We start from the raw sequence: 16458 nt of genomic DNA on the forward strand, positions 1-16458 counted from the left end.
TCCAAGAACTGAGACCCTATCACATGCTATTGAAACAACATTGATTTCCTACACTGAACAGAGAAGAAAACAGTGAGGAATTAAATCAGAATACACTTTCACTGGAAGCATTTGTTTGGAAACAAAATATTATGGCAGACCTGAAGAGCTAATGGATGTGAGCCAACTGCCTAAGCTTGCTCAATAATAAATGCAAAAGTTAAGCCCTTAAGAAAAATTTCACCACATCCTTAGTAAACATCACAAGAAGGCAGAACAAAGGGGTGGGAAGGAGAGGGAGTGCCACTTAGTCCACCTAACAGAAGTAGCCTAGAAAACATACTTGAATTTAAATACCATTGAAGTCTTTCAGGATTATTGCATATGCAGTAACAAACTGATCTGATACACATTAAAGTGGAAGAGTTTCTATTCAAAAAAAACCCAACCTCCTTTATCAAAGCTCAAAGAATCTAGATTAGGCTTTGACACCTTTGAAGCTTGGGAGATCGAAATTGCAAGATGTTACCTTTTGTAAGACATAATTTTGCGGCCCTGAGAGCAAGACATTTTATATTAGAAAGATGTAACTGACATTCTTTCCTAGCCCCATTTTGACACCACTGGTGTCATTGCTTGACTTTTGTCTGACTTTTGAAATGGGTACCTACTACCCTTAGGAGAGAAGAAAATTCTTACTGAACAACACTGCAGCTCTCAGCTGTGACAAATGTAGGTAGACCCGAAGGATCTTTGCCTATCTATAAAACCAAGCCAAGTATTCCTTCAGTCAAACCAAGAAAGGACATGGGTCTTGTTTTTCCTATCTTGAAAGTAAACAGCACTTACTGTTCACATTACCTACTAACTTTCTTGTCATTTTGCTCTATTGTGCAAGTCATTTTTAAGAGTGTATCATCCAATCATCAACACTGTCTGAAGAAGTATAATCTGGCTCCAGTGAACACCTGTAGCTTGTGATCTGCAGTATTTTGAGTAAGAGCAAGCCACCTCACAAATAGAGGTGTGTCCATGCAGTTGCACTGGAAAAGAAATAAAACCCCTCATTCATGCTCTATTTCTCTTGAGTTACAGTAATACACCTTTCTCTCCAATATCCTATGGATTTTAAGATTCAAGGTCAGTGCATCTTTTACAGTATTTACACACTACCTAACAGAGCTGACAAATTCTTTTTCCTATTTGTAGTGGAATTTCTTAAAATGCATTGTCCCATAAAAGCGAGAATGCCTCCAAGTAAATATCACCATGCCATTAACTCAAATATATCAGTATAACCACAATTGTAAATGCACAACACAGAAACCACTATGACATTAAACTTACTATCTACATCACTGTCATTAATTTCCAGTCAGGATCAAATCTGAAGTTGTATTAGAATCATACATTTGTTTGCCTAGAACTACTAGTTCCAAATGAGAAATGTTTAATACATCCCAAATGAGAAATGTTTCATGCATTGGGAATCTGATGTAGATCATAAGCTTTCTACCAAATACTTATTTAATCTTCAGTTGCCATAAAGTAACACCATACAAATGATACCATTTTAAGATTAATTTTAAGTGCCATAGATGGTATATAAAGTATTTAAAGACTATTCTTTTGATGCTAATATTTAATACTATTTGTTGATTTCATCTTTTGTCCACATTTGTCCACTTCCAACACATTTGTATAACTCCTAAATTCCCCAGAACAGAAACGTGCAGTCTTGAGGCCCTGTGTCCCTCTAAGGAGACAAAATGCACAGAACTCCAGAGAAGCTGACTGCTTCTGAGTAACTCAGATTTCAATCCCTTATTAACTAACCTTAAATCTACTGAACAGGCAATAATTTACAAATGTCAGTAGACAAATTAGGTCTTACATATACTGCAAGATGGACAGGGATGGAGAGGAGCAAAGAAGGTACATATATATGTATACATACTCTTCCAAGAAGTGTTGCTGGGGTCCTATAATAGAGCCTGGGCGACATATTCTTATCCAAGCAATGGCTTCAGCATGTGTGAACTTGTAGTGCTTCATAATGTAACAGGCAATCAGTGTTCCTGTTCTCCCCAGGCCAGCTACAGAAACACAAGAGGCAACAGCCACATATGAAGGGATGAGCATTCCAGAATTATCAAATAAAAGTATGGGATGTAAAAAAACTTCCATGCAATTCACCATATTACTATTTGAAAAAAATTTCTATTCAGTGTCCCATTTGTCACATAATTCAATTTCAATGCTAGCTACAGATATAGGGACAAATCTTTCATACTTTAGAAAAGTTAATGTTTAATAGCACACCTGCAACAGTGATCACTTGTGGTTCTTGAAAAATTATACTCTGAACTTTAAAAAAGGCCAAAATTTTTTAAAAAGCTGTGGTCAAGCTGGATACCAACTTCATATTTATGATACTGGTAAAAAAACATAATCAAAGCACCTTTGAGAGGCCAGCACAAGTACCTAAAACCCATGGTGCAAATACATCACATCTCAACAGAGAGCAACTCAGTGGGTTCTTCTTCTTGAATCAGTTTTTTTTTTTTTTGTGAAGCCAGCACATAAAACTATTTACTGCTATCTGTATAAACAGCAATGACTGTAGACCAGTGTATAATTTTAGATATCAATAGCTTAAAAAAATTTAACCCATTGTCCAATAAATCCCAAACTAATCCTGTTTTTAAGGGGACAACAGAGACACAGAGAAATTAGCTTTTACTATCAGTAAAATCTCAAAACTACAGAGTGAGAATTAATCTCTTTCTAGCTTGGTGTCTCGTGTAGTAGTAAAGTGTTTCCCCATTAAAACCTTATTTCCTATAAATACAGTATTTGCAATTTAGGGTCTCACAGTAGCCTGCTATTGTTTATGCACCAACTATCCAAATGGAAACTCTGCAAGCAGCCAGACATCTCTGCTGACAATTCTATACATAACTACAAGCTCTTTACATTTAACCACTAACTCTGACTTTTTTGAAAGTGAAGATGATTTAGGTAGGATGAAGGTAGAAGTTCACACATAGTGAGGGTCCATAACTGTAGCTTGGAAGACAAGCTCTGAAGACTCATTTAAAAGGCGAAGTATTGATTTCATTTCTTTCCTCCGACATTCTGCTAATGTACAAACTTCCCATTGCAATTCTCTGCAATTAGCTGTTCTATCTCATCTGAGACAAGCAGTTCCTAGAGTAATAGCTGTGCTCAGAACACCTCTGCAATATAACTCTGCCTGAGTTAGGCCTATGTTAACTGTTGATTTAACACTGTAGAGGATTATTTAGGGTGGTATAAAAATTAAGAAGAACAAGATTGTTGATTTGCTTGCTAAATGGTCAGACAAAAGATCAAAAATATTTCAGTGTAGAAAGCACATCTATAACTCACTACCAAGTGTGTTATATTCCTTTAGCAGTTAAGCCCGGAGAATAACTTACTAACAACCTCCTGCTAATCAATGATTTATACTCTTATTTAGCTAATTGGCGGATGCCCAGCTTATCAATGCCAGAACATCTGGGTTCTAGCAACAGTAACAACTTGTTGGAAAATAAACCTGTTTATCTTTGATATGCATATTTATTGTTCACAGGAAAATTATGAATAGTATTATTCTTTCTTCTGATCAGGCAAGACATTTATCTCCACAATGTCCTTACACAACCCTAAACATAAATCAAGCTGAACTCTTAGAAGCCTTTGTTAATCTCTCTTGACTAAGCATGTTTGGTGTATTTTCTGGCTGGTTTGCTGAATTAGGCTGGTTTGAAATGCTGGCATCACAATAACTCACATCAACTTGAAATGTGGAATTCATACTCCACAGAAAAATGTAGAACAGACAAAAAGCACAAAGAAAACCTTTTAGTGTTTTTCATTTCCTAGCCAATTATCATAATGCTGTGAAAGCATAATGCAAAGAAGAAACCTGCATCAACTAAATCCCAAGTTTTCAAGTCATATTAAAAAAAAACCCACAGAACAATGAACAACAGATTGTCAGTTCCTGCAAATAACAGTGTAGGATGTAAGGATTACATATACACAGGAAAACAACGAATATTTGGCGTATATTTAGTCAAGCACAATAAAGCATTATTACTCCCACAATCTGAAAGTGTTCTTAAATGCAGTATTTCTGGGATACACTCTATGGATTTCTACTTATTTTGAATTTCAGTCAGAAGTGAATAGGTGCACATACCTTTACAATGTACAGCGATGGCACCATCAGCATTTTCACAGATATTCAGGAACCTCTGGACTATACTGTCACTTGGTGTGCTGCCATCAATGAAGAACAGATCATAATGCTCAAAACCAGCTTCAGTAAAGCGTTTTGCCTCATAAATTTTTTTGTTTAGTCTTATGATTGATGTGACATTATGCTTCTTGAAATAAGGAAAGTAGGCTTCAGGTGCATGAAGAGGATAACCTATAAAAAATATAAAGCCACATATATATAATAATAATAATAATGTCCTAGGTTATATATAATGTCCATATATATAATCATGTCCTACATTCATGAAGTTCAAAATCCTGCTAAACAAAAATAGCCCCTGAAAACTTTTTTAATAATAAACACACTAATACTAAAAATGCTTTAATACTTTATTCAGAATAAACATGTTAAGGGATATAAAAAATTGTCTAAAAAATGGTCATTAAGACCACTTTTATTATAAAAAGTATTAGAAGGCAAAAAGTTAAAACAGAATCTATGTGAAACACTGTACTGTCTCACATTAAGACCCCATTCTTCTCTGCAAGGGGGATTTATACATAAATCTGGGGACATATGAATTCAGCGCTTCAGAACAGCTGTTTATCTAGAGTCAAGCTGCAGATCAATGAATAGAAGCATGCTTGAAGAGGAAACACTGTTTTTATGGAAAATAGATTGCTCATCTATATTATGGACAGGAGCAATAGTCAAAAGATAAACTTCAGAACCAAAAATATTCCTTCTTTTTAATTCCACTAGATCACATTCCCCAGGTTCTTCACATTACCCCAAGGATCTTCTGTAGGAAAGGCAAGCTTCTTTTAAGTTTTTCCTGGTCTGTGTCACAAAACTCCTAACACAGTCTGTGTTTAATTCAACTTTAGTTCTGCACACTTACTGTATCAGGTGGCAGGTTCCAGGAGGATAGTAAGTGACCTAAGTCTCTCAGGCACTTTGTCACAGGATGAAACGTTACTGACTGTTAGAAGAATTGAAATTCTTCTGGCAAAGAAGAATTCCAAAACTTTTTGAATTAAATTCTATGAGCATATATAAAATGCTCACTGGATGATTATTGCTGAAGATTAAAACTGATCTATGATCCTCTATTACCTTCTGCTTTTTTGCTGTGATGGTTTTACATACTGGAAAAATAAGATCATAGCACACCATTAAAACATATACCATACCATTTTCAAGTTTGCTTTTCGGGTGTGGTCCACTAAAAGCCAAAAACTTTCCTGGAATAATCCAGTTGAAGTCACCATTTTCCACTCGCTACAAAAATTTCAGAAAACAAAGACATTTTAATATCTGTATATACAAGTTAAAAAAATTACTCAAGATTTTATTTTACTCTTCACTGTGTTCTTGTGGCATTAAAACAAAACACTTCAAATGTAATTAGCTAGCTTAACTATATGGGACAAATTAACATAAACTGCTTCTCAGATCTTAATAAAATGAAATGTAAGTAAAACTTGCTTAAGTTTTCCAGTAAAAGCAGAGAGATCCTTTATGTAAGATATTTGTCCTTGAGAGGGTTTGGTGTTTAAGAATACCTATTAACAATACTGACAAACACCATCACTTCTGTTTTAATGAAAAATTATGGAGAAGTGCTTTCTCATGAGGCACTAGCTTAAAAACCCAATTCACAGAAAACAAATTAAAAACCAATTAGCCTTCATAACAATTACCCTTTCCGTGTAGAAACTGAAATTTACATATTGGCATAAGCTCTGATGAGCCAGTAATCAGAAAGAAGAAAAGTGTAAATTAAATAAAGAGACTAGATTTTAATAAACTTTCAAACAATGACATTTTGCATTTCTTGCTCACTTTTAATGTGCCTTTTAAAAGGCTCTTCAAATTCTGTCACTGCTGAAAATGAAAGCTTCTTTGGAAATACGTAACATGAACTGTAGCTCTAAACTGCCTTCTTTTCTTTCTTTAATTGAAGACTGCTCATTCCTTGTTTGGCAGTGCAGTTATTCTCAGCATGACTTTTAAGGACATGGCACGCAGTTCAGATGCATTATTAAGCTTGTGTTTTTAGCTCTCAGTTCATCAGAACATCCTAATGAGTGAAAGGTTCTGATAATGGACATCACTGTAATCAATTCAGGAACTGTTTGCTTAGCTGAGCCCATTAGGCTTGCTCCCAATGTCCCTCCACAATGGAAACTCCTGGAAATTACCCAGGTTGCATAAGGACTGGAGAACCAAGCTCAGTGCCAAACCAGGACCCCTGCCCCCCACGGGCAGACATGTCACAGACTGACATTTCAGCCCTGCAGCACCCCTACTCCCTTCAGGGAAGAAGTCCCGTTCAGTAAGCTAAAAAGATTTCTGTGTTTGTATCACCAGTTTTATTTATGGATTAAGTTCTTTATAGTTACAGGGGTCATGACAAATAATTTCCATTTTTATCAATATGAACTACAGGTAACTCTGTATATGTGTGTATGCATGTTTGACACTACATGCAAACACCATTACTACTAAAAACCCCAATCAGTAATTTACTTCCAGTCCAACAAAAGGGGAATTAGCTGCCTTGGTAAGATAGTAAGATGAAAGAACTATTAACATGAAACAATTTCCTTTTAACCTGCTCCATTTAAGTCGTATGCAACTTTTGTCTACAAAACCACACATTTGAAGACCTAACATAGCAAAAATCTGTAACATTTAAAGTTTTTGAAATATAGCATGGGACATAACTAAACACAAAGCTGACCATGATGTGTGAAGAAAAAGGAGACATACCAAAAAATGGACAAAAAATTAAAGATGATTCCAAATTCGTGCTTCTTAAACTCAGCAAACAGCATACTATAAACATCACTCACATGTATATATTTTTCACATGCTAAAATAATGTTAAGCCTTAAACAAGATAATGGGATAGCTTTAGGCAATTATTTTAAGGCTCTTTTTCAAGCAGACTAACACCTACTATACATACAGAATTTCAAACTACCATTTGTTTTTAGACCGAGTTTTTCTTTTTGTACACGGAGTAAGCAAAAAGCAGCAATTTCATATTTTAAATTTTAGTTCCTGTTCATTTAATTTTGGTAATTCTGCAAAGGCGATACCAATTTTTGAACCTAATCATTATGGAACATTGCAGGATACAGAAATCCTTTTACAAATGCTTTCAAGTTTAGTAAAATAGGCAGATTGGTGTTACAGACTGCCTGCTGCAGACATCTACTGTATAGATGTGCTGTCAACTAACTTTTTACACTGTTTATTCCTCTTCTTCACTTTCTTGAACATCTATGAAGCATTTCAGTATGTACCTGAAATACATACAGCTATAGGAAATACTTTTAAAATGGAGATTTTCAAACTTAGCAATTCTCATAACTTCCAAGTTTTCTGAAAATTACAATAGTGGCTTCAGTAAAGCAACACAAGTTTAAAAAGAGAATTAATTTATATTCAAATATTTAGCACACCTCTAGCTTATATATCTTTCTCCTTAACCCATACAGCTACAGGAATGTATAGGTGTTCCAAAGACAATGTCCAATAAACTAAATGATTGTCACTGTCTTCAGTAAAAACCTTTTCCTTTCCTTGGAGTGAGACCTGGTAGACAAAGACCATGCAACTCCTTTGGACCAGATGTACACACACCTTCTGTGCCTGAGATTTCCTCTGCGCACAGCCCAGTCCACAGGTACAGCATGGCATATTTTATAGCTTCTCTAAAGCAATGTAGCTTGAAGTAACTTTTTACTACCAGCAAACAAAGGTGTGCATGTTACAAAGTCCTAGAAACATCTAGAGCCAACCAGAGTACCTATACCTACGTTGTAGGAAAGTGGGCAGAACAGTGAAATACACCTGTTAGCTTTCTGGGACTTCATTAGGGAAATACTTCGGATGTATTTCCTTAACTAGAATCCCACATAATGCATCCTTACTAAAAACTCCTCAAAATTTGCTTCATCTATGGGGCTATTAAAAATTTGTCATATATTTGGAACTAATAGGAGTGGAAGCAGGAGCTAACAAGTGCTGAAAGAGAACACTCTGTGGGTCAACTGAGAGACCTTGGATTGTATCCTGGGAGAAGGTTGGAAAGCATGAGAGAGGTCCCAGAAGCCAGGAAGGCTACAGAAAACAGTAGATTTATGCTATGCACTGAAATTGCAAGGATAGTAATCCTGCATGTTCTTCAAAAAGAGCATATAGGTTTCCATGTACATATCTCACATATGAACTCTGGGTTTTACTCAAATTAAAAAGTGCTTCCAGTATGTTTTAAGTTGGGAGATACTGAATACTCTTATTTTAGGTAACTCAAACACATTCAATGCATTATTAAATTTACAAACCTCATAGTGCTCATATTCATCCACATCAAATGTCTTAAAGTCAAAAAATCCATGCTGCAAGGCCTAAAAGGCAACAAGGCATCAGTTTACACTGAAATACAATATATAATCTAATTTTATAATACTTTTTTGAGCAAAATTAAATCCCTAATTGTGGCTTATTGAAGCTTTTATGTTAAGACATTACATTTTGCACAGATTAACACAGACAACAAAAACTCCACCAATGTCACTGAAACATGCCAGGCTTATTATTTCCCCTGCAAAGACACGAGGATGGGACACAAGGTTGTTGCATATCACTTAAATCGTAACATTGATTCTACACACCCCACCTTGTGGGGTTTTTTTTCTGTAAGGCAGATGACAGGTTAAATAGCAATTCCCTTTTTGTCATACACTCAATGATTCCTATGCCAAATGTATTTTCATGCAGTTTGACATAACAAAATATTGAACACTGAGAGCTTATTGATTTTCTGCACTTAGTATGACACTCTGGTTTTACCACCATAATACCTAGGTAAAATGGCATATACAGAATGCAGCACCATGTACAATCTGTATTTCTATTATTTCTTTTAATACACATTTTACAGGTACAATAAAGTCCACTAGACTACATTAGACAGTATTTATTACAGAAATGAAAGAAGTTTTGTATTCTGATATTTTTATTATTATTTATGCCACATTTGTACTAAAGATTTGTATCTAATAACCATATTGAAAACAATTCCATGAATAAAAAATTCATAGCCAATATTTATTCCAAATTCGTGGAAGACATTTCTGAAGCATATATTTATACTGAACCAATTGCATTTTTAAAAAACATAGATATTGCACAAAATTCTGAAATTAAGGTGTGATAGGAACACATCACAGATCTGTGATTTAAAACCAATAATCAGACTGCCATTGTTTGCTACATACCGATCATCTTTTTAGGGCAAATGAAAAATAGTTTTATTATAGACAAAAAAGGCTCAATGACTGGACCTCTCATGAAACCTAAGATACTGGGAGGCTTGTCTGAACAGCTGATTTTTATTTTACAAAATCTATTTTAGTGAAGCATGGCTGACTGGCTGCACTCCACAACTTGCAGGCCCCCTGAATTACATGTATATGACATACACACATACAAACACCAAATTTATCCAGGTAAACTAAGACTACTTTCAATTAAGGCATATGTTTTCTGCCCTAAGTGTTTTTACCTCTGTAGGTGAACTAGACAAAAATTAAATAATAAATTTTATGAGAACAAAGGAGTAAAAACTGATTCTCACCGTCCTTTTGATGTATTAGCTGCAGATAAATTACAGTGATTGCACTGACTACTTCAGATCTTCAGGATCTGTGGAATGCTTCACAAATTACAGTCTTGCTGGTAACTGACAGCTCCTTTCCCACCCCCACAGAGCTAAAAATATTAAGCTTGATCTCTCTTTTTCCAATTTTTAAAAAACAGTTGTTTTGCCACTTTTAAGAATTACAAGTGGTCTATAAAGTATCTGCACAGCACTGTTCCTATAGTCTGCTCCCTTCACCCAGAACAATGGGAAATGACAAACAAAATTTACATGTCCCCATTCAAGAACTGATGCAAAATATTTTAAGAAAACAATACTGGAGCTTAATAGCTCAGGACTACTTAAAGTGACACGTCAAACCTCTACTAAGATACATTAGTTTTCACTGGTTTTAAAAAATTTTGAAAAGATTGGTGTCAAACACTGAACCAAGTGTTTTGGGGAAAGCAGGGGCCAAGTACATGCAAAAACTGTTCTGATTAAATGACAATATACCTAGGTATCTGTTTCACTTGACCTCATCACCTGTCACTCCCTCTCACCAATGGTTAGAAATGACCTATCAGCAGACCTAGCACAGTGTCTTGCCTTAAGAGCTCTCCCCAGCCAGGCCTGGTGCATTTTCATGTTCCAATTCATGAGGTGAAGTTCAAAAAGCTGCCAAAGGCCAGTCCAGGCAAAGTGCAACCTTCCTCTGCCATCAGTACTCAAACACAGTCCTCAGTAACTTAGGTTTCATCACTACTCATACACAAATCTGCTCTGAAACCAGGTTTTATAATCCATTTAAACAGGATTTTTCTTCAAGTTTTAAAAATCAATTTAAACCTATTTTGCTAAGAAAAAATGTTATTACCTTATTTATTCCCTGTAAACAGTCCAAGATCGTAAGATTGTATGTGCAGTTCCCAAATGAAGCATCCCTATAGATTTAATGCAAATGAATTTAATACACACAATTATTTTAAGAATTAGGACAAAGGCAGAACACAACAGAATACATTCAAACTAATCCATACCCTTGGAGAACTCTGAATTAAAGTTCAAAGACATCTTTTTAGAAGTTTGTCCAGGCTAAAGTACTACCCCACCTAAGATGTAGCTCAGACTAAATGCAGTTAGATACTGCAAGCTACTTTAGGTGCAAATTTTATATCAGGTAACTACATGCTCTTCACAAAATTATTTATGCTATCCTGGAACAGGAAGGTTTGCATCCTCTCTGGGTTGTGTAAAGATAGCAGCAAATAAAGCACAGTTTGCTTTAACTATTTTTCAAGTCTTAACTGAGTTACACTAACAGGGGAAGACAAATAAGACTAATAGCTTGGAATTAATTTACAAGCTTCCATTTTGATGCCTGATTACAGATGTGGTTAAAAGCTATCCCAATACAATTAAAATTATTTAACCTCAGTATACCACATGAAAATTACAATTTGTCTGTAAAAGAAGAAAAAAGACTCGCCAGCAAACACACACCACCAAAAAAAAGCATTGTGGAAAAATGAAAATGTACTTTTCAAAGTCTGCTTCAGACCATTCTGATTTTAACAAAACTGTCTGAGCAGATTACTTCCTTATCACTCATTAAGGAAATATTTTACAGCTTTTCTCTTTGCTATCTTAGATAGAGTCCTAAGAACTGCAATTTATCAGAATAGTAAAATTTTAGGTTCAGACAGATACATATTTCATCTATAATTGATTCAAAATTTCAATCTTTCATTGAAAACTTTACTTTTTTGATAAAACTTTAATAAAACTTTTGATAAAACTAGTATGAAATTTGTGATATGCTCCTTCAATCTCAAGTACTTTAAGAGTAGAAAATTCTCTCCTAATCTTTAAGAGCAGAATAAGTTTACCAGTTTTGAGCAGTGTTCATAGAAAATGATTTTAAGAAAATTAAAAGCTACTATTTTGGTAGGGTCATATTGCAAGCAGGCAAATCTAAAAATGCTTTCCAAATATTAGATTATTAAAACACACTTAACCATAATGTTTTGGAATAGGAACTCTGAACTGTGTATGAATCTTCCATATCCAAATCCAACAGAGAAGTTTTAAAAATGAGAATATATAAAATATTTTCTGTATGTTGAATAAGCAGAACATATCTAAAATTAATATATTAATTTTGCAGACAATATGTTTTTGACAGATAATGGATTAACATTATTTTGAATATCACATGATAACAGATAATTTTAGCACAAAATTCTCTTAGCAAACAAAAAGGTCTTGTGAGAAGAAAAATTAAGAGCCCCAATGGGAACACATACATAGCAGAAAGGGTTTAAAAGATGTACCAGTTTTCTGGAGGGGCTGACAGAAATAAAATCAACAAATGCAGACCACAAAACTAAATATTTAGAGAAACATGACTAGAAGATATGGTTGTATCAGACAGGTTCTATTTTCTATGTTATTTTGTTGTAACAAGAATATAACTTTTATCTGTATGTATAATTATTGTATAATTACTTTTTTGACTGATAAAGCATCTGATAGTGCTGTACATGAAAACTATGCTGGGGTTGAGGGGGGGAAATCACATGATCCCTAAACCATTAGTAAGAAATACTACAAAAGAGGGAGGGAGGATGGTGAAGCTGACCTAGATGTACAATTCCAGGTGTACAGTAAGCTCAGCTACAGTTCCCACAGCCAGCTGTTACCAGTGATCTGCACACAGATGCTGGCAGCTAACACAGACTTCCTCCAGCATCCACGTCTCAAATTTCTCCTGATGTGTACCTGACCATTAAAGTAGGTACTGATCACGTTTCATTACAGTATTCTTGGAGTCCTTTATGCCCAAATGAATAGCCACCTTACTTTTGAAATAGTGACAGAACTCTATTCAGTTTCAAAATGAGAAAAAATGTGAGTATTTCTAGGAGATGCAGATTTAGTATGAATCTGAGCTGGCATTACAGAGTTGTATATCCCACATCCGATTTCACAGTCGTTGTAGCTGACCTCAATACTGCATAATGCTTTCCCTTTCACCAAACCACTAAACACTATCAATAACAGAACAATTTGTTTCCCCAGCCCCTGCCAATAAAGAAACAAATCCCAGAAGCTATGAACTAAAATCCACCTCTGAAATTCACATCATTATTTAGAGATCGAACATAATAGTATTAAAATATATTTGTTTTTTCATCAATACAAAGTAGTTTGAGGTAAAAATCTGAAATTCTGCTTCTCAGTAGGCAACTGGTATTCATGACAATTTTAAATGGTGTTAGCACTGTTTTTAAATGGAAGTGAGAAGATACAGTATAAGATCTTCAAGAGCCTAGAGCGTCACCAAGTGACAGTGAATCAGCCAAAAATAAGACAAAAGTGTCTCAAAGACAGTACTGCCTTATCCTGCCAAGTTATCTTTAGCTTTTCTATTATAAAAACAAAACAAAACAAATTTCCATGAATTTTTTAAGAGGAGCAATCTGAGTTTTTTCCAACCCTGAACTGTATTTGCTGAAGCTGTCTTTAAATGAAATACCAGCTGAAGACCTAAGCCGATTAGGGCTTTTTGAGGTCACTCAGCTACATGAAAGTAGATCAGTTTCCCAGTGCTCACTTCATGTAAACCTACCTCAGTACTCCACAAAGAATCTGACAATGCTGCAGCTTCTCCCTATTCAAAGTTGTCTGTTTTTTTTTTTTTTTTTTTCAAATAGAGGACAATTCACATATCAAATTAACAAAATTGTTAAATAGTCCAATTGTAACACTTAACTGATCATTGCCCAATGACTAACTGAAACTATTCAAACAGACATGACCTATACCACAGAAGTTATGTAATATCTAAGTTCCATGTTGCAAGATAAATTCAAGTCCGTAAATACTGAATAGCAATGATTAGTATCTCCAAATTATTTCCTTTATAGACCTTTAACATGAGGGAAGAGATAAGACATCTGGGTTATGCTTTGATTAAGCGTTATTTTAGTTATTTTCAGGACACTAAAGGAGTGGAAAGAGTGCAAACTTCCTCATAATACCACCTTGTTTCTGCCAAGCTGACACTACCTAAGGCTACTGCTTCCAGCACAGGTTCAATTGCTTGAGCCTCTGTACTATGCTAGATTTTGCAACAGAGATGGTTCAAATATGTTGGAATGGGGGGCAGGGGTAAATGTCTCAAAGGCTTTGAAACAGCAGGGAGGATGACTAAATTATTTCTTTCCCATTCCAAGCTAATCTAGATTGTCCCACTGCAGACCCTCATCAGATCCAATTGCCCTTCTCTCAGCAACAGCAATTCTCGAGATCCTTGTATATACCAACCTCCACCTGTGAACTCCACACACCAATAGTCCCTCCCTGTCAGACTTTCCATTTCTCATCTAGCTTCTAATGACAATTCTTCATTTTATTTCCTCACTCCTCTTTGTCCCCTCTCCAGTACAACCAGGTTACACACCCATCTTCCCCAGCAGGACGAACTACACCGCAGGTAACAGAATCTGTTTAGGCTCTAATCCAGAGACAAGAGCTGACTTAGTCCAAAGCAGATCCAAAAGAAATGTTAAGTACTTTCCAGCCCGACACCATGCAAGAAAAAATGCTCAAGAAATCGGGATGTTTAATTATTCTAGCAAAAGCTCCCAACACTATAGTCCTTCTAGAGACAGCAAGGCTCAAGAAGAATGTCTCCCTCTAACATTGCCAAAGCTTTGCCTTAAAAATCCCAAACAAAGCAACAAAAGCCCAAACACATACCAGATCCCACCTACAGCAGACAACCCACCACAAAAACCCCATAACTGTCAAAAGCTTTAACTTTAGACAATAATTTCTTTCACAGCAACCCAGGGCTTGAAACACTTGGAAAAAGACTGCAAAGTAGCTATGTTTCAGAATATCCGACTCCATAAATTTATTGCCATTTTCTCCTGAAGTTGCCAGATGGAATTAAACAATTCTTCTTTTGTAATCATTCTACCAATCCAGACAGCAAAACTTGAGTAATCTCTTTGCTGGACTTTGCCTTCTTCAATGTTTTTGATAGTATACTCTTCCCAGGGAAACATAAAAAGCTCTTTTGTATATAACATAAAATTATCTCCAGAAAATCTTGCTATGTCTTCTATTTTTTGATCCCTCCTTTGATGATTCTAGAGTAGCTAAGTATTCTATTCTAAAATAAAATTTCATTAATTCAAACTGACAAGGATTACCTATGAATAATCAATTAACACTTAATAGGAAATTGTTTTGTGTCATTAAATTTGTTACTGTGGTTCCAATCAGCCTCACAATCACAGAGACAATTACTTTCATTAGTCCTTACCAGTCAAGAAGAAGCATTTTCTTATCATTGCTGCTAGTATCAGTATTATAAGGAATTAGCTGTAAGGCAAGAATCCATAGCCTTTGACTGAAGCCAACATGGCCTGTGAGAATGTTCTGCAAACACACTATTCCTCCCAAGTTTTCTGTCTTAGCATTTTGGTACCTGACAAGTAAGTTTCTTCACTCTGTCAAAACCTCTTTTCTACACACCTTAATTTTCACCTTGGCAGGGATGACAAAAACCTAAAGACATATCAATTTGCTACAATTCCAAACAGTAAATTTCTTTAGTTGGTCAACAAGATACAGCTATTCAGCTATGGGGCCTGATGAGATGTATCCATCCTCAGGGTCCTGAGGGAACTGGCTGGTGGTGTTCTAAAGCTCCTCTCCATGACATTTGAAAAGTCATGGCAGACAGGCCCAGTCCCAGTGACTGGAATAAGGGAAACATCCATCCTATTTTTAAAAAGAGTAGAAAGGGAGTGCCAGACAACTGCAGGCTGGTGAGCACCACCTCTGTGCCTGGATAGATCATGAAGCAGATCCTCATGGAAGCAATGCTAAGGCACATACAGATCATTTTTTATTGTAGATTGTGATCCCTGTATCTTATACAGAACTTGGAGATGTTAAAAAACACTGCCATGTTTAAAATAACTGATTTTTAAATGCATTGTACCAAGTATCTTTTATGATTAGCTGAAAAAAAATATGGATACCAGTAGCTCAGTCAACTTGGGTTCTGGAGAGCTATCAATGATCAGAACAGTGTATAAATTCTGTCAGTAAATGCTATCAGTGATTCAATATCTTTTCTTTAAATGTAGCTGATGGTTTAAAACTTCATAACCAAATTGGTCGTGACATAAAAAAAAAATCTACAACCCCAGCAGTTTATACTGCATCTGCCTTCTGTGCAAAGTATGAGAAGAAACAATCTGATCTTCCTTTGCTGAGTGGCTGAAGAATCAGAGGAATTTAATATAGACAAGGTAGGTCTACATTTACAAGTGCATTGCCTGACAGTCAACACTACTTGCAAAATGCTGATTCCCCTAAAAGAGAGGATATTGACCTTGTTGCAGTTGCATTTTATTGCCAGTGTTTGCATAAGAATACCATGAGGTATTCTCATTCATAAATCATAAGGGCATTTCATAGTCCACACCATGAAAAATATTTGGAAGTCTCTCTATCAGATAGGCATGATAGCTAAAATTCCTTAGATTCAAGC

General features: G+C 35.5%; 1 protein-coding gene across 4 annotated transcripts in view; it reads right to left on the reverse strand.

Moving 5' to 3' along the window:
- CDC14A (cell division cycle 14A) overlaps positions 1–16458 on the reverse strand; it is a 51011-nt gene that overhangs the window by 14547 nt on the left and 20006 nt on the right. For 3 of the 4 annotated variants that reach the window (XM_031505525.2, XM_031505524.2, XM_021543280.2), the window contains 5 exons: positions 10762–10828; positions 8587–8649; positions 5422–5509; positions 4208–4438; positions 1937–2075 (listed from right to left, as the gene is read on the reverse strand). In XM_031505525.2, the coding sequence (XP_031361385.2) occupies positions 1937–2075; positions 4208–4438; positions 5422–5509; positions 8587–8649; positions 10762–10828 (588 nt within the window). The remainder of the gene's footprint in view (positions 1–1936; positions 2076–4207; positions 4439–5421; positions 5510–8586; positions 8650–10761; positions 10829–16458) is intronic. The other variant, XM_021543279.3, reaches the window with a different exon arrangement.

This window comes from Lonchura striata, chromosome 9, assembly GCF_046129695.1.
Source record: "Lonchura striata isolate bLonStr1 chromosome 9, bLonStr1.mat, whole genome shotgun sequence".
In the NCBI taxonomy this organism is placed as follows: Eukaryota; Metazoa; Chordata; class Aves; order Passeriformes; family Estrildidae; genus Lonchura; species Lonchura striata.